The 19,425-nt window shown below is 37.9% G+C and overlaps 1 protein-coding gene across 1 annotated transcript in view; it reads left to right on the top strand.

Moving 5' to 3' along the window:
- The window catches only part of LOC121867450 (Krueppel-like factor 16), a 62,149-nt gene extending 53,855 nt beyond the window's left edge, over positions 1-8,294 (top strand). The window contains exons 2-3 of the mRNA XM_042367364.1: positions 3,318-3,468; positions 4,593-8,294. Of these exons, the coding sequence (XP_042223298.1) occupies positions 3,318-3,468; positions 4,593-4,722 (281 nt within the window). The 3' untranslated portion in view covers positions 4,723-8,294. The remainder of the gene's footprint in view (positions 1-3,317; positions 3,469-4,592) is intronic.
- The last annotated feature ends 11,131 nt before the right edge of the window (positions 8,295-19,425 follow it).

The raw sequence follows: 19,425 nt of genomic DNA, 5'->3' as shown, positions 1-19,425 counted from the left end.
TCCTTGCCTGTGTTGTGTGTATTGCCTCAGGGTCTACATAACCACTAAATAGTTTTATTGTTAATGGTATCTGTCCCCAGTGTTCGTGGCCGGCCTCACCGAGTCTGAAGGTGTAATCCCGGAAATGATTTTTTTTAATTTACCAGGAATATTGACATACATACATACATACATATAGTAATTCAGGTGTCCACGTACAGTAACTGTGTACAGTACTAGCCCGGGGTGACACTTGCCGCCTGCGACGCGCCACCAGAATTTGGCATCAGGGCTCGTGGCAGGTGTTGGGCCCACCTGTGGTGCCGCACCATCCTGATAGTGATGGATGACACACCTGTGTTACCCTAATTGTATACAGTGATAGTAACTCACCGGCAGAACCATAACACTTGTGCTTGTCTAATGTATTCGTTATTCTGTACACGTATATTGTATAAAGTTTATTAAACTCTCTACGTCACACAGACCATATTTTCATGAATGGAAGATTAGTTTGACAGGGAAGAATTACAAGTGGCTTTAGTCGTATTGGTGGGGTGGATGAGGGCCTAGAGGACGCTGATTGCTTATTTCATCGACCTGTTCCTACAAATGCCATAAAAAACAACTCTGGTCTGTAAGTTTTGTTTGACTTCCCGTCTCTCCTTGCGTCTCCTTCCTTTACCACATTCTCTGTCATCTATATACCCCCACATTCTTTGTCTCTCTGACCAGGACAAAGAATCTAATAATAACCAGCTGGCCTTGTTATAGGATCAACAAAGACGGGAGGAGTGTGTGACGTGCTGGGTCGGGAGGAGTGTGTGTGTGGAAAGGGTGAATTTTAGGGGTGGTAATTGTTGAGGATGAATAGGTAGCCTTTGAAGGGGGGCGGGGGGGGGGCATGTAATTGGCTAGTTGGTTGGCATGGTGTACATAGTGTGTGTATGTGTGAAAAGTTATCAGAGGGTGAAGGTACACACGGGAGGAGGCTGGGTGGCGGGACACTCCAGTTTAGGATCGATATAAGTTCCGCTGGTCCTGGGGGTAAGATCTCTCAGGGGACGTTGCCAGTCGCCACCCCACCCTCCTCCACCTGCTGCTAGTGATGATGGTCGTAGTGACAGTGATGATGGTGCTCTTAAAGGCGAAAATTAATAGTTTTGGTGATGGTGACTGGTTGATCGACTTGGTGCTGGTGGTATTGTTATAACCACAATCAGTAACTCAATCAACTAGTGTTTGTAGAGGTTGTGGTGCTGATGATGATGGTGGTGGTGATAGTGATAGTTGGTGGTGATAGTGATAGTTGGTGGTGATAGTGGTAGTCATGGTAATGTTGTTGATAGTCATAGCTGTAGGGTTGTGGTGATGCTGCTACTTATTTCACATGGTTTCATAAAGTAATGGTTCAAGGGATAGCGAGAGGTGTGTTGGGAGCATCACTGATAAAAAAAAGCTTGCCAGCTCAATGAATGCGAGAACCTTGATAATCGTTTCAAGAAAGACAAAAAAATATCACCCTGTATTATCCGACTGAAAGGAAACTACGAGAGGGCTAGCCAGGCAACAGTGTGTATGTAATATTGATTCGGGTAAATTCAAAGATTTGAATAGAGTTGGCAGTGCGTGAAACAAGTGAGTGTTGTGGTGCGCCGTGCCTGAGGATTGATTTCCGCGAATTTTGAAGCGTAACTGTGGTAGACTGGAGGAAGAGGAAGATGATATTGGTAACAAAAGCAACTGTAATGTTATATGATTATTCTCAGCAATACTTAGATACGACCTTTGTGTTGTGATACAAAGAGTATGAAGGAAACACTGAATTTGATGAATACTGTTTAGAGAAATGCGAGTTGTAAGATATCTTAACGATTATTATTTAACGCCACGTCAGTACTGTACCAGATGGTAATTAGGTGAACGTGATGGCGAGGTGAGGCTGGGGTAGAGAGCCTGAGAAGCGGGGTAACTGTGACTGGTGAAGGTGGTGAGGGTGTGGGTCCAGTCGAGTTAGAAACTGGGGTTGTGTGACTGCCAGGTGGTGGAGCCACTGCCAGGGGTAGAACAAGGCTCTACAATGAGGACAGTTCCCATGCATAACCTAGTGAGCGACGGAACATAATTAGCCTGCGGTCAGTAGAGCTGCCTGGGAATTTGTAATAACCTGTAGGCTCTTGTGGGCATCCAACTCGTTATTCAGGGCACACGTCGGAACAACTCAACAAATGTACTACTTCCCCCTTACATCTGTTGTTACCATCACTAACAAGAATATCTAAAATGATTAAGTTTATTTCAGATGCTCCCAGACCTAGATTATAACAGATTACGACACAGTAGAATATGCCTCGATACTCACAGAATATAACTTTCAATATTTGCAACGTTTGTCATGACAGAACAAGTGTGGTGATGACCACGGAACAGTAGAGGAAGGTAATGATCATTACTGATGTCGCTCTAAGTCAAGGCGATATGAAAATTTTGATGCCTGAAACCCATAAATGTTTCATAATCATAAAAAGGTATAGAAACCACAAGTGGCTGTGTGTACCAATACAAACAATATGAGCTGCGGGAGTAAACTGCACCTCATCCAACTTGGTGCTGTCACTTTCCACTGTGGTAATCAGAACGCGGCGCGCGTGGGTGGCAGTGCGTCACCTCCGCCACCACTGCCGCCTTCCACTCCTGTAAATACTGCGTAACATTCAATGTCATAATATTCTGACCACGGGGATTAATTTTTCTGACCCTTTGTAAACCATACTCTGTAATCCTTTTGCGCTACCGCTCACCGGAAGAGTATGTGGTGCACAATAAACTAGCGCTATAAGTGGCAAAATAAAAAAAATCAATCACTCCTGTATCTCCAACACCACCATTAATAACCATCATCTTACACGACCGAAACTAGCCCATTACCAGTCACAACCACAGAAACCATCCTCCTCACTCTGGTTCAAGTTCCGTATGTTTTATTGTCTTTTAACCCTTCAGTAAATACACTGGCTAGTTTTTTAAAGATCGAGTGAACACTTCCTATTTTTGGTATCTGGTGTTTTTAGGGTAGGCCTACAGGTATTTTATTTTTCTTTATTTAAAAATTTGTCATAGGTTTTGGGTCATATTTGATGAACTAGACCAAACCTAACGATTTGAGAATATATTTTTTGTTAAAGAAAGTTATATTCTTGACAATTTTGTACTTACTGTATGTCCTATTTTTTCCCATTTTCGATTTAGCACAGCACAGCCATAATTGATAAAGTATTGTTTCTATATGACCATTTTTAAACCTCCGTCACTAATTAAGATATTTTATTTGTTCACAGGAGAGCGGCCTTTTGAGTGCAGATGGCCCACTTGCCGCAAACGGTTCGCTCGTAGTGATGAATTGGCGCGGCACACAAGGACTCACACAGGGGAGAAGAATTTCGTGTGTCCTGTCTGTCAAAAACGATTCATGCGATCAGACCACCTCAGGTAATAGATTATTATTATTATTATTATTATTATTATTATTATTTGTTTGTTTCACTTCGGTAATGGAAAATAAACATGATAGAACTAAGGTTGGAAATACAGAAATGAAAATGTATGAGGTAGTGGGAAATTATTGAATAGTTTACCCTCCAAAAAATGTAGAGGAGCACGTGTAAAATTTGACAGGAAGAACAAAAATGGTCCACAGTGAAAGTAGGGTTACGACAGGATGTGTAATGTTCTCATGGTTCAATATCGTATATTTTTTTTTTTTTTACTGATAAAGTAGCAAGAGAGGAAAAGTAAGATTAATGTAAGGGGAGAGCATGGGCGGTAAATAGGAAACTGTACAGGAGGGTAAGGGAGCTATTGTTCCAGATGACAGTACAGTAACAGTACCTTGCTTGGGGGGATTCAAAAGTTACTGTACATATGTTACTGAATGGGTATGGATTGGGAACTGTGGACTAAAAAAAAAAAGATGCTAATTATGAATAAAACAAAAGTGATGAAAAATACTTAGAGAAGGGAGACAGGGAGAAAGCATTGTTGGTTAAAATGTAAATAGACAGAGGGAAGTGAGGTGTTTCCGTTATCTGGGAGTGGGTGTGTCAGTAAATGAAACAGTGGGTGACAAATTGAATCATGAGTAGGAGGGGGAAAGAATGTAATGCGGGAGAGGAACATGGAAACCGCACATTAGAAGTGATAGGGATGATGTACAGGTGAGCAGCAGTATGTAGGATGAATATGATGAAGAGAATAAAAACTGTAGAAATGATAAGAGGTGTAGAAAGTATAGCATCCAGTGGTCTAAGAGGATGTGACAGCAGTTAAGAAAAAAGATGAAATCAATAAACATGTTCAACATGGTACTGTACTGTACAGTACTGTATTGTATGATATTACAGTATGCATAAAATCCCTTTCATTTCAAAATTAGCCTGATTACTTGTTTAATAATTTATTTAACGCATTAACAACTGTTGATTTTGTGAGAAGATATTTTTCAACTTATTCATAAAATAGTAAACTTTTAATTGAATAAGAATAATGTTCTGTAAGATAATGTTCTGTAGGACAGCATCCTGTGCATATATTTTAATGACTAATTTTCTTTACAGCAAACACGCACGCCGCCACCCAGACTTTGACCCAGCATTGCTTCGGCAACGGCGTCATGCCCTACCATCACTGCCCACCTCCACATCTCCTGCTGTTATGTCAGACAGTGAAGAACCAAGCTCACCTTGAGGTCTGCCAGACATAGGATGTGTATCCAAGCTGCTGCCGTCTCTGTGCCAGAAGCGGACCTTTTGCCGCACAGTACAAAGTGGCGTTATTTTTCCAGCGCTGCAACCTCATGAGGGGTGATGAGGCGTCATAGTGGTGCAAGAGAGGACCAATATGGGATTGTTTAAGTGATTCTATGGTGTGATGTTCGTTGAATCCACCCACTGAACGTTCGATCCACCCACTTACATATTTGTAAATATTGTTTTTTCTTCGAAAGTTAATAGGCTCTACCCACTCAGGTCTGTGAGGCATACCACACAAAACCTACAATTGCTCAGCATTACGTATTGAAGTGCAACATAATGTAACGGTGATCAGTCTCATGTATCATCTGTGCACATGCTTTCATCGGCTCAAAACAGATGTGATGTATATATATTTTACATAAAACAGTTAATGATGCTCTTTTGATATATAATGTATTTTTAATTGTGTTCCATGACTTATGGGAGTGTATCACAGTTGTGTCTTGTAATTCAGATTCATATACATATCTTATAAATAGGTTCAAATTGTAATCATATGCACATGTATATGTATACCTATGATACCTATGTATTCCTCATGTATGAGTGTGTGATCCTCTATATCCATTTGAAGCACCATGGAAGACTATTCTGGGGCTAACCTAAGCCTTTTAAAAGACAGTGGAGCCAGTCGGAAATCAATCACTTGGTCTCCATAGAATACAGGGTTATTTGATAATCAGAGGATGTTTTACCCTACCATGTACAAGATGTTTGTGTGATACAGCCAGCAAGAACTGAGCCTGTGGAGTTTTATTACTGTATAATAAAGAAACATGCTGGATCTCTCCAAGGTCTGCATCTGCTGGCTTTCTCACATGTCTTATTTTCCGAGTCATTTCAGTGCATACAAGTTAATGTCAGTATCAATAACTCATATGATTTGTCTCAATACCAGTACATTAAGCACCATATATTTATATTGTTGTTTCAATAACATACACTCAGGGTGTTTTGTACTGTGGTTGACTTAGGTTTTGATATTTAAATGTCAACCTTTTTATTTTATTTTATTGTACTCAAAAAAGGCTTTACTATGATGACGTTAACTTTATTATGCTGATTATGACAGGTTGTAGTACTTTACCTGGTGCTATAAAGTGCCTTAGATGGTTGGAGCACCAATGTTCCCAGACTCAGCATCATCCCTATGTGTGTAAGATGTCCAGTCAGTATCCTCTCCAAATCAGCCCACTTCTTTCATCCTTCCTATCCCTTTTCCTTGTGTTAGTTACTGTAGTATCACCTCAATATGTGCATACTACACAAGAATTCATATGTTTAATGTTAGGCATTATTTATCCATATATACTGAACTTCATGTATTCATGTTGTATCGCACACTTTAATATTATTTAACATACCTCTCACTGCGTTCCTGTGGAGGTGCGCCACTTTTGAGATGTCGGACTGGAATGCAAATAAATTTTCTGGGTAGCATTACAGTGGCCAGTTTTCTTAGCAACTAATTGGCATTAGTTACTTGCCAATAAGCACAATTGTCAGCAATGCTCTTACCTTATATTTGAGGCCTTGGGAGGTAACTAAGCAAAGCCCAGTACTAAGTACTAAGAAGAACTTTCCTGACTGGAGGATAAAGTGTTGACAGCTTTTTGTAAGGGAAAAGGTATATTTTATAACTAAAACTTGTTATTCACTTTGTATAGTACAGTGTTGGTATAGGTGAATGTTCATACAGTATTTATATGTATTATAATAGTGAAGTTGATTTACTGTATGTTATGATGTACCTCATTAAAAGTGAAACATTTCTTTATATAATTTATAACTAATTAGTAGAAATTAATGTTTTGTTATTTACCAAAAGCTGTCAGTCAAGTGTCTACACAAATTTATGCTCATCATTTTGCAGTGTCCTATCTCAAACCTGAAGACAACGTGTGTGTCTAGTCACTACAGGGCCTACCATAGGAAACGTAAAGCAGAAAGCAAATGACCTTACAGTGCATAAACATAGCCATGTCATTTGAATATTTATTTACTCTTTTGATTCACAAAACAGCTAAAAAAAAGATATTTGCCATTGTTTTACGTAATTTATGGATGTGAAGCCGGCGCAGTGTTTAATGATAAAACCTCAACTGTAGTGCCATATGATTAAGTAAGGAGAGGGTTTACGTGGCTTAAGGCCAGAGTGTTTATGTTATCCTCACTTGTATTGAAAACAGTTCATGAGTAGTGGGGCTTAGACTAATAGTTACTCTCACGATAGATTCAGTGAATGTATCCAGTGCAATGATTCAATGCCACCCCAGAGAATATCTGCCAAACAAAAAAAAAGAATCATATTTTTCATAAACATGACTGTCATAGTAATGATACTCATTCATTTCATCTTGTGTAAAGTTAGTGACTTTTCAAGGCAGTCATGTTATAGGAATAAAAATGTTTCCACTTGTCCTCCATCTAGCACCTTCAAGATGAGGTATGCCAGGCTGAAACAACTATATGTGATCTTCTGTATACCCTATCAAGATTAAGAGTACAGTACTTATTTTCAGTACTTAAAGATATTTAACATCAGCATTGTCAAATCTTTTACACTATTCCATATTTGTGTTACATTAACTGGACAAATGTAGTGAACATTGATAGGTAGATGACCACATCATGAAGATTTTACACTTCCTATTATAATGTGTACATCAATGTATGGAAATGTGGTCAAGTGTAAATGAGGTGACACCAAGATGCTGGGCTACTGAACGGCTTCTTTCTCCTGCCCTGTGTTCCAAGGGTCTCAATTTAGTGTTATTTTTAATTCAGATTGTACAAAAGACATATAAGTGATTTAATGCATTCATTTTTTTAAAGAAAGGTTGTTCATTTATATATACAATATTGTGTTTGTAAGTCAGGAAATTAAAAGGGTTTCCTTTTACCCATGTTCATTGGAGTTGAGGAATGTATTTTGTTTTGTTTAACCCATTTTAGTTCTCTCCAGTTGCTACTGTTATTATCTGCTGTGGTAGACATCTTCAATGCAGTAATTAATTCTCATTTGGTTTTGAAGTTTTTAATAACATGTAAATCATCTACACATCACATCCTAAATACAATAAATGCAAAGTATATCAATGATGATGTAACTGGAGTGATCTGAGTGGTCTGTGGTCTTTTTTCAGGAGATTTCATATTGCCATTTGAAATGTTCACAAATCAACAAGATACAAATATTTACTGCCAGTTTAAAGAAGTATTGCTATAATATTGTACTTAGCATGCAGTGTTGAATGTAGTCACCTGTACATTACAATGACACCAGTACATATCTCGAGGTAATGTTGTGAATGTATCAAATGATTTCCATGTATCTCCAGAACATGACCCAATCCCAATGTTATCCTGAGAAGTCTTTCATAATGCACTTTCCAGAGCGAATATTTTTGAGGGGAGCTAATTGTGTCATCAGCCAAAAATGGTTTGTTTCATAATCTTGAAGACAATGTCGAAATAGTTGTGTAAATAAAGAGAAATTATGTATGTATTTTTTTATTCATCCATCAATTTGAATGAGGTTAATCAAAGGACTCCACATTTCTTGACTGCAGACTAACCAATGAACTCTGTAATTCTTACTTTAATAATGAAGGAAGCAGTTGATCTAAACACTTGTACAGTAATTTGTTACATAACAGGTAAACCCCCATGGTATAGTCCACTCTAGAGGAAAATAAATTACTGTGGAGGCCGATCACTGTCGGTGCAAGAGTTCTGTGGCAGTGCAAAAAATTGTAAGTGGTGGCAAGAAATTTGACTGGCGCACAACCATCATATTTTACATACTGTACTAGCGGCCATTGCATAATTATACAGATATACAGTACTTTGATTATGAAGCAGATTCAGTAAATTTCAGGAAAAAATTAATTATGCAGATGTATTTGATGACTGATGCCATCAAGGAATATATGAGAATGATGTGCAGTTCTATTAAAATGAAACGACAACAATTCATTACAAAGGAACTACGAAGTTTAAAACACACAATCCATAATTTACACAAAACCGGAGTACTGTACAGTGTATAATATTTTATCATGACAAGAGTTTTATTTATTTTTTTAAATGAAGGATATACATGATGTCCTAGTTCCTGAAGAGTCAGCATTGAACAAAACGGAAATAATGTACTGTACTGTACTGTACAGTACACTTTTGTATATGATGAGAGAGTTCTCTATGCTGTACTGAATGCATGGATATGTTCTTATATTTCAGGTTTTTAACAGTTAGAAATATCAAAGAAAAAAAATATATTATTGATATGAGAAGCAGATTCTTAAGCAAATTATTAATGCTCAGTTATATTCAATAAAACCACCTGTGTATCCATGACCACGAGAGGTCCTTCATATCAACATCTACGGACGAGTTACAGCACTACGTGAACACCACACCGCCAGGACGACTGAAACGATAACAATACCAAGTGAGATTAAGTCAGGTCAGGTTTCATATTAGATCACGTAAACTTTGTTTACCTTTTGCGGTATATATATATATATATATATATATATATATATATATATATATATATATATATATATATATATAGCACACACACACACACACACACACACACACACACACACACACACACACACACACACACACACACACATACATACATACATACATACATACATACATACATATATACATACATACATACATACATACATACATACATACATACATACATACACACACATACATACATACATACATACATACATACATACATACATACATACATACATACATACATACATACATACATACATACATACATACATACATACATACATACATACATACACACATACATACATACATACATACATAATATATATATATATATATATATATATATATATATATATATATATATATATATATATATATATATATATATATATATATATATAAAAATATTTCCTGAAGATGTGAATTACATGAAAGTGCTTGAACTTCGTGTTTCCTTGTGTTTACGCACACCTTCAGTGATTTACTTGCATATATATATATATATATATATATATATATATATATATATATATATATATATATATATATATATATATATAGTTTACTAAAAGATAGTTCTCTTCAGTATTATTCAGTTTAAAAATCTTGAGCTACTTGATAATACAGTATTACATCACTCTACAGTGTCAACACGTAATACAGCATGTCAGACGAGAGTTTCTCCTTTAATAGAGCATTAAACTTTAATTCCCCCTCCCCTTGCTGACTGCCCTTTACAGAGTTAAGTAAAAAATAAGTTTTGTGTGTTTCTCTCATGCTGTGTTGCCTCGAAGTCTGGTTATACATGGTCCGTATATTATGCTTGATACTCGTATTATCTGACCTCCTCGGCACTACATAGTTGGCCCTCTAGCCGATCGGTCATTTCGTTGCCCACTGTTGGCACGTAGTGGGCGGGCGGACACTGGCTCTAGAATTTACCGAACATAATAATAATAATAATAATAATAATAATAATTAACGGTTTATTGAAAGAGCTTGGCAGCCAGAAGGCTGAAAATATACAGTTACATATTTGGGGAATGGGTTACGAATTACAAATAATATACAAGTGACATAAGTGACACAAATAAGACATATAGTAACTTAGATGTATAGTAACTTAGATGGGGATCAGCTCAAACTACAGTTGATTTCAACATAGTGACAGTGTAGGGAGCAGTGTTTACTGGGAGTGAATACACTGATTTATTACATGTTATTGATAATTTTTACAATGGTTGGGACATGCGCCACACTCGGTGTCGTCACAACACAGGCAAGTTATTTCAAGAGTTCACAACTCTTACTCGAAAGAAGTTCGCTTTAAAATTTATTTTGTACATGTTGCTTTTTAAACCTGAGGCTGTGACCTGTAGTGATCCGTGGTGGGGTCCTTTATGAATGATTCATGGACTTTACAGATGATGGATGTGGGGTTCACGGTCTCATAGGCCTACTATACAGGTACAGTATATTGTTGCTGGCAAGTATCCCCGATTTTTCGTCTTGAATAATGGAGTCATCTTCGTAGTGTTACGCTCTTCAAACACTATTCTGAACAATGTGATGAAGGTCATAACCAACAGTCTGCTTCACAATATTTTGTATTTTTACCAGTAACCCTCAATGTATTGTGTCTGGACCTGGAAATTTATCCATCTTGATCTTCTCTTGTGAATTAAAGATCATTAAGGATGACTTTTTCCAGTGGTTCTTCTGTAGAAGTGTTAGCGATCCTGAATCTGCTTCCATCATGTTATAAATATACACAATATGAACTTTTCCACGGTGTGTAGTAGTAGTCCGCCGTGCATCAACATCGGTCGCATGAACCGGCCGGCAGGGTTTTTTTTTTACGGGAATTAGCCAACCCGGGCACAGGTCAAACGACCCACAACGGAGCCTGGGGGGCGAAAAAAAAAGAACGGAAAGAAATTGAAAATATAGAAAAAAAGGTCATACTGTATTAATCTACACCACGAAGATGCCGGAAAACCAGCTTTATAAAGTGAGACAGATTGTAAGAGCATGGAAACACAGAAGAAGGCAAAGCATTCCACAGTTTGGCTGTGTGAGGAAAGGAGGAGGTACTATAACGGGCTATTCTCGTGTGACCGATATCAACAGAGAAATGGTGGGCACCGCGGGCAAGACGTGTGTTACGAACCCACGGCCTTATCGGCGGTACACAGGATGCCAAATCCCCTGAACATTGCCCGTTAAAGTACCTGTAAAAGAGAGAGAGTGAAGCAACATTGCGGCGAAGAGAAAGGGGAGAGAGATTGTCGACTAAAGGAGGAGAGTTAATAAGACGAAATGCCTTTGATTCCACCCTATCTAATAGTTGGACAGAAGAAGAGCCACCCCAGATATGAGAGCAGTACTCCAAGTTAGGACGAATGAATCCCTTATATACTTGGAGCAACTGCTCAGGAGTGAAGTAGCTGCGGCATCTGTACAGCATTCCCAACTTTCGGGAGGCAGCTTTAGTTATACTAAGGATGTGTGATTTCCAGGACATATTGGAGGAAATGGTGAGGCCTAACATATTTATTTCAGAATTTGGGGGGATGATAGCGTCCTGAAATGTAATTGGTGGGAGATCGTCTACTTTACAAAGTGTAATTGGTAAATATTGAGTTTTGTTACTATTGAACTTAACCAAGTTTGTATCTCCCCATTCAGAGATGCTGCACAGATCCGTGTTGATAGAAGTAATGATATCAGTTCTAGAAACAGATCTAGTTTGAGAGTTAGGAGGAAGGGGAAAATGTGAGGAAGAGTGAAGAGTAGAGTCATCGGCGTAAGAATGGATAGAATTAGTTGTAGTGTGAAGTAATTCATTGATAAAAAGAAGAAAGAGAGTTGGTGAAAGAACAGAACCCTGTGGGACGCCACTATTGGTAGAGAAAGAGCGAGAAATCGATCCCTCGACAACAACTGCCATGGATCGGTTCTCAAGAAAGCTAGAGATGAGAGAACAAAGTGGGGGAAAGAAACCAAAAGAGGGAAGTTTAGATAGCAAAGACTTGTGCCATACCCTGTCAAATGCTTTGGAGATGTCGAGGGCCACGACAAAAGTTTCCCCATAATCCCTAAGGTGCAAAATGTACAGTCTATTTGTCCTTCTGTCCCTCACTTTTACTATACATAAATCTGTTCCGCCTTAGATGGTCCGCCGTGGCACTTAACATATTCATGGTTTTCTGATAAACTCAAATTCGAGGAATTTTCTCTCGATCTCTACAAATCCTAACTGGTCTGTAAGGGAGGGGGGGGGGGGATGTTTTAATAATGATTTCATCAGTTGATAATATTCATTACATCAGTTGAGAATATTTGTAAGGGGGCAACTTTTCTATGTTTGGCAGCGGCCACTTTATTTCTCTATAACTTAAATAACCTTCCTTAATTTTCTAAGTTATATTATCTTTTACTTAGCGATTTAATTGCTAATTCTTTTCTAATTTTGTATTTCCAAGTATTTCTTTCAATGTCATTCTTTGTTTATTATATTTTCCTTTAATTATTCCAGTATTTATCAGTGCTTATTGTTGGTGTAATTCCTCTTACTTCTATTTTCAGCTCTGCTTAATTATATTCTGTTCAATGGATTAACCTGGGAAAGCCATATCATTCGTTAACATCACCTCATACTTTAGTATAATTATTAGACTTACGCGGTAGACTGCCACCGCCCAGGCTTTTATTTAGAATATAACTTCTATCATTAAAAGTTTTAGGTCGCGTGGTAGACGAACTTAGTCACGTGAGTTACAGTTTTCATTTTCTGAGAACCAATTGTTAAACGGAAAGGGGAGGTGATACTCACAGTCTACAAAATCAATGTTTATTAAAATCAAATGTGAATAATATGACAATATGAACCTTAATCCACAACAACAAAAACTAGGCTCAATCACTGATTACTTTACTGCAATACTCAGACAAGAACGGATCATTAAGAGTTACTTTATAAGTAACAAAAATAGATCTTCAACTAACATTCAATACTTATACTTCCTCAAGGGTATCATTATAGAGCATTGACAATAACGATGGTCACTCGACACACTTGCTAATAGCACAGTGATATTACTTATAACATCATGTTATTACTGAATGAACAACATGGAAACGTATACCCGGCCATCTCAACTGTGAGTATGGCTGGTCTACTCACATAGGTACACACACTAATTCTGTGGGTAATAATATTTAGTGCAACCTGCTATCACAAGACCATCTACCAGCACCTCAGTTGTGAGTAGACATAATGGTTTACTCACAACTTATAACAAACTTTATCACTGGTAATAGCAATATTTATGGTTTCAATTCTCAACTGGGACAATTATATTTCTACTAAGTATCCACAATCATGTACAAGAACTCCACTTTGCATATATAATCGAGATTACTACACCAGGCTCACACCGCGGGTTTTCAAACACATGTGCTCGGCTGTAGCCTGGCTAATCTCCAGCGTGCGATGCTAGCGAAACCCCTCTCCTATGGGTAGCTCCCCTCTGATTTTAATCCAAAACTCAAATAAAAATTACCACACATGTCTGGCAGGGAAGATGCATGACATCAACACAGACGATGTCTAGTTACATAATGTTATCACTTGGGATTTAAGATTGTTAACTATGTTAAAACATGAACACAGACATTCAACAAAGTTCAACTGAGTTAAGTTACTTAATATGGTGGGCGTGATGCACTAGTTACATACCTGAGATACGAGGAGAGTGTGTCAGAAACGTGACTTTTTCTCATACACGCAGATGAGGCATAAGGCAACTCAGGCACGTCTAAGGTGGCGCCTTTCACACTTAAATACATTTCATTTTTATCAGTTGTTGCACATATGGCTATGAAAATCAGTGATATGGGTCTGATCAATTTCTTAAGTCTATTATCTACAATATACTCAGTGTTCGAGCTTGCAAGGCAACAACGAAATGGACGTCAAACACACAAGCTGATAATATCATTCCTACAGCGTCATCAAACAATGAACAAGGGCCTACTGAAAGTTTGCCGTTAGATTTTAGGTGATTAGAAGTCGACAGTTTCATTTCAGAAGATTAATTACTTCCTAAAATATAAAACTGACAATTTTAATACAAACTTCAGATTCTCTGACGATTGGGAATTAAAATGGTCTAATTTCAGTGACAAATGGGTTCGCCTTCCAGGGCAGAAATACGAATCACGCCTCTATTGCAAACTCTAACACAAAAAATTACTTGACAATTTTACTAAAAGTAAATACAGCTGAAGCTTTCAACATCATTCTCTTTTCTTCTTCTTTCTTTTATCCTCTTCACCACTGATCGGCTCGTTAGCCGCCTGGGTGATCGGTCACGTCTCTGATTACCTTTCCTTTTCTTTTATCCTCTTCACCAAAAGATCGGCTCGTTAGCAGCTTGGGCGATCGGTCACGTCTGTTACGCACTGTTGGTAAGTACTGGGCATGCACCTGAATGTACCTGAACCCGCTCCAGCGTTGGTCAAGTCTTGTTTTGAAAGAGCTCACACTCGGTGCCGTCACAATGGATCTTGAATGTTTCATCTGTAAACAGACAGGCCCTGATGTGGGTCATTGACCTGTGCCCTGGTGGGCTTATCCCGCATAAAAAAAAATAAAATTCAGTTGCAAATTCAAATCTCGGAACATCCTATGAGATATTAAGAGATATTAGAGTCACTGAGGTTAACAAGAGAAAACGGAGGTCTCAGGCGTGCTGAAGAGGTAAGAAAACGGATGTCCTAGATGGGGGACACTAATGAAATTATAGCTACATGTCTTATGGCTATTGAGCGTAATACGACTCGTTTGATTTTACGTTGACTAACATGTATGACCCTGGTTAGTCTAAGTCGCTGTAGGCTCACCAGGTGTCTTACAAGAGGTTTACTTTTTAAAAAATCTCTCTGTCTCTCTTTTGGTAATAGAGCGCGTGAGGTTTCCAATTATTGTAATGCCATCATTCTTTGCTCTCTTCTGTGTCTTATGTCATCCTCAACCAAAACACTAAACGTGTTTGTTAAGTACAATTATTTTCATACTTTAATCTTTATGCACTATGGAAATTTCTAGATCAGATTATTAGGTAACAGTTATGAGAACAGAGTTTAGAACACTTGTAGTCCATATCTGGAGCTAACTTGCCAGCTCCACGATAGGACATAGCCTCAGGTTAAAGAAGCCACAAGTACAGAAAATTGTCGATGTTAACTTTTTTGAAATAAGAACTATGAAATCTTAAGTCTTGGAATAATCTACTAGTGTGTGTCGTGACGGGCCGATCAAAGGTGAAAAAGATGAAGCCTGTCTCGAAGATGTAGTGTTATGAATATAATAGTTATCCAAGAAAGATGTACGTTTTTTTTAAATCGAATAGTGATATTAGTCGGTAACTTGTGTATATTTTTACTCATTATTTTCCTATACTGTATTGTTTTCCTCTAAATCGACTTTGTCCATTAAATTGGTTTCCATTTACTTAGTGATGATAATGATATATACAGCTTTATGTCATAAGGACAAAACATGAATTTTTACTGTATTTTGAAGTTTAAACTGTTTACCTACTCCAAAGACGATGCCAATCAGTTAAAAGAAAATAAGCTGTGTAACAATAAGTTTAATACAGTACCAGTACTAGTAAGAATGAGGTAATTATTAAGTAAAATTTTCCATTGGTTTGTAATATTCAGTACTGTAGAGGTATGTAGATAATGCAGGTATACAGTTCAGCATGCATATAGACAACACAGGTAAGCAATTTCCAACGTACTGTACACCTAGGTACTGCAGGTATACAAAATGGCAACCAACCAGGTAATTCGACCAAGAATATACCACAAAGACATACGGCGGTTATTTCCATTAATAAAGATCTTTGTGTCGTCTATTAAGAGTAAATTAACGCAACAAAAAAAATGACACAGGAAGATGACTATTACATTGGGAAGTTTGTGCCACGTCACTTGTGTATGATTCTGAACACAAGAAGCGTCAGGAGTGGAGTTTACACAATGTTGGTCCAGTGTACACCTCGGCCAGGAGTGAGTTGTATCACGTGGTGGCAAATGGAAGTGTCTCGATACATCATGACTATTCTGTTAAAAGGAGTTAATACTACACTATATATGAGTCCTTATGAGTCTTTATGAGTCCTTATTAGTCCCTATGAGTTCATGCTAGTTCTTGTGCGTCATTGTTAGACCTTATGAGTACTTATTAGACCTTATGCGTCCTTGTTAGACCTTATGAGTCCTTATTAGACCTTATGAGTCCTTGTTAGACCTTATGAGTTAAGCCCCCATAAGGTGACTGCCGGCCTTCAGCGGACATGTGAAGGGTAAACTTTGGTCTATTTAGCTCCAAACTATAACAATGTCCCACTAACTTTCACTCTGTTCATTAACGTTTTATTTTTATGTTTATGTACACAATTTTTGCATTTACTGTATGATTCATTTTAATGTACTGCAGAACTACATATCCTGTAGTTTCATTACAATTCTTTTACACAATGTAGTGTTTCTCAATACCAAACTGTTTTTGTACGTGTCAAGATTTTTTTTTTTTTAAGGTTTGTTGACATAAAAACATTGGAACCCCATTAACTGGATAAAAATGGTCGGAAAATCTGATGAATTACAAGAACTTTTGCATCAGCCATAGAAGAGTCACACTGAACAATACAAAAAAGGCTAAGAAGACGGAGGTTGGATGTGACATTATAAGTCTGACATACTGTGTGGGCTAATACGAATTTGCTAAAAAGTTCATAATTTCCACGAGCCCCAAGACTCAGACTCTTGAATCCGAAGCATTTATGGACAGAATAATGTATCAGTCTACTGCTTCGGGTTCATAAGTCTGAATCTTGGGGTTCGTGGTCCAGGGGGAGAGGCAAACAGACTTTAGTAGTTAACTGTACCTTATTGTATTGGTGACCATAATCTACACACTGAATATGTTCTGATATAGGGTCACTTCTTTAACTAACCCCCTTAGATTCTCTGCCAGTACCTTAGTCACTTACTGTCATCCTGTGCCGGGGGATAACACAAACGAGACCGTCCCCAGGGGTAGAATGAGGTCACAGTGATGCAACTCCTCAGTAGTCAAATACTAACACAACAATACAACATTTGAAAGTACGCTCTATGACCACGTTAGTTATGTTGATGCTACGAAGGTGCCTTAATAACCTTATAATTATTTTTTAATATGATATATATAAGGAAAATTAAGGATATGTTTTAGTTAATCCATTGGACCTTTTTCTACTGCGACTCACTTCCATCCATCTACGGCATTTCTCTTCATTTCAACTTTCTTCACCAGTCATTTGTCACACTGCTGAAAACGATCGTAGGTTACTGGCGAAATAAACAGTGTCTTCAGTTCTCAGTGTTTTATCTCCTCCTATTGCGGGATCTTAGTATTATGAATTATATATGGTGTTTAGATGCTTCACTACTTAAGATAAATGAATTGCTCCAGGTACAAGATGGGGCGGTGATATAATGTGGCTCAACACCACTGATCCTCATCTATTTTAACCCAAGTATTTTTATTTTATGTTTTATTTATCCTTTATTTTATACTACAGAATGAGACAGACACACACACATACACGACAGGTAAATATGGCGATTATGACCTCCCAATCATTACCGATGTTCCTTGTTTTTATTCATCTTCTCATTTTTACCTTCGTTTGTGTTTAATCCTAACGACCTTGACAGTGAATAGTTGAAAGTGAAACCTCTATTTAACGGATTATATGGAGAGGAAAGTCCATTATATCGAGGGTCCGTTAGATGTCAACCCCCCCCCCCCAATCTAACGGAAAATACGAAGATAGAAATCCGTTATATAGAGGTTTTCCAGTACCTTTATTATGCTTTCTGTTTATCATCTCTCTCTCTCTCCTTCTCTCTCTCTCTCTCTCTCTCACTTTTAAAGCAATTTACTGTAGTTCGGTGATATGAAACCAAACCACTGAAGAGTTTACTCAAAGATACCAAAAAATTTCTGCGGCGTTGAACTGCATAAAACTTGGTACATTCGGGTTCATGTCAACCTCGTGGGGACAAGGATGGCAGGATGGTGGGGTGGAGGATAACCTTGATAATGAGGCGTAGTCGTCCCGCTAACACTGTCGGCTATACTGAAGCATCGTCGGAGGGGAACAATGGCAGGGACACTCACACCTCGACCCGCCCACCCGTTCATTAGTCTATGACACTCGACCAAACCATAGATCCGGTGAAGGGAAAAAAGTATACTAACCTTAATGTACAGAGGCGTGTGTGTGAGATGCCTACTAATGAAACATATACAATTTGTCTTTGTCTCCTACAGAACTATGGCTCTATAACACAAATTGTTCTAATTATCATTGGAGATGTTATGTTTTACTGTATATCTTATATGCATTCATAATCTTTATTATTTTCAGTCAAATGTTAATACGACACTTCAGCACAGTTAGGAGGTGAAGCTTTATCAACGCTGGGTTTTTTTTCCTCAAGTAAGTTTATCGCCATTGTGATTAGGTTAGTTAAATTACCATTACTACAACTGTAAACATATTATGCAGGGGAATAATTTATCTTTTTGTAACAGTGCACAGAGATGGCAACAGTGTACATGGACGGTAACAGAGCACAAAGACGGTAACAGTGCATTTTGTGCTTTATATCAGATTCTCGATATAAGAAAAAATGTAGATAATTAAAACACAAATTACAGGTCATCATGAAGGCTAGGTTAGGTTATCATGAAGATGTCAGTTCGTTTATATCTCCATCACCTCAGATTAGGTATTAGTGGAGGCAAGCGACCTGGACAACCTGAGAGACATAATGAACAAACTTTTGGTCATTCAACCTATTACCCCGTGAACGACCCACAATGGAGGATTATAATGGTCTCACCTGTCCGTGTGCCGGATTTCCCGTGTACCGGAAACCTCTATTAACACAAGCGCTACAGATGAAAGTGTCGTCGACAGATGGGGCTGTGAGCGGGGTGTCCCCCTCGAGTACG

The sequence above is a fragment of the Homarus americanus genome, unplaced genomic scaffold (assembly GCF_018991925.1).
Source record: "Homarus americanus isolate GMGI-L3 unplaced genomic scaffold, GMGI_Hamer_2.0 scaffold32583, whole genome shotgun sequence".
In the NCBI taxonomy this organism is placed as follows: domain Eukaryota; kingdom Metazoa; phylum Arthropoda; class Malacostraca; order Decapoda; family Nephropidae; genus Homarus; species Homarus americanus.
The sequence above is the reverse complement of the archived record's forward strand: the minus strand, read 5'-3'. Positions and strand labels throughout refer to the sequence as shown.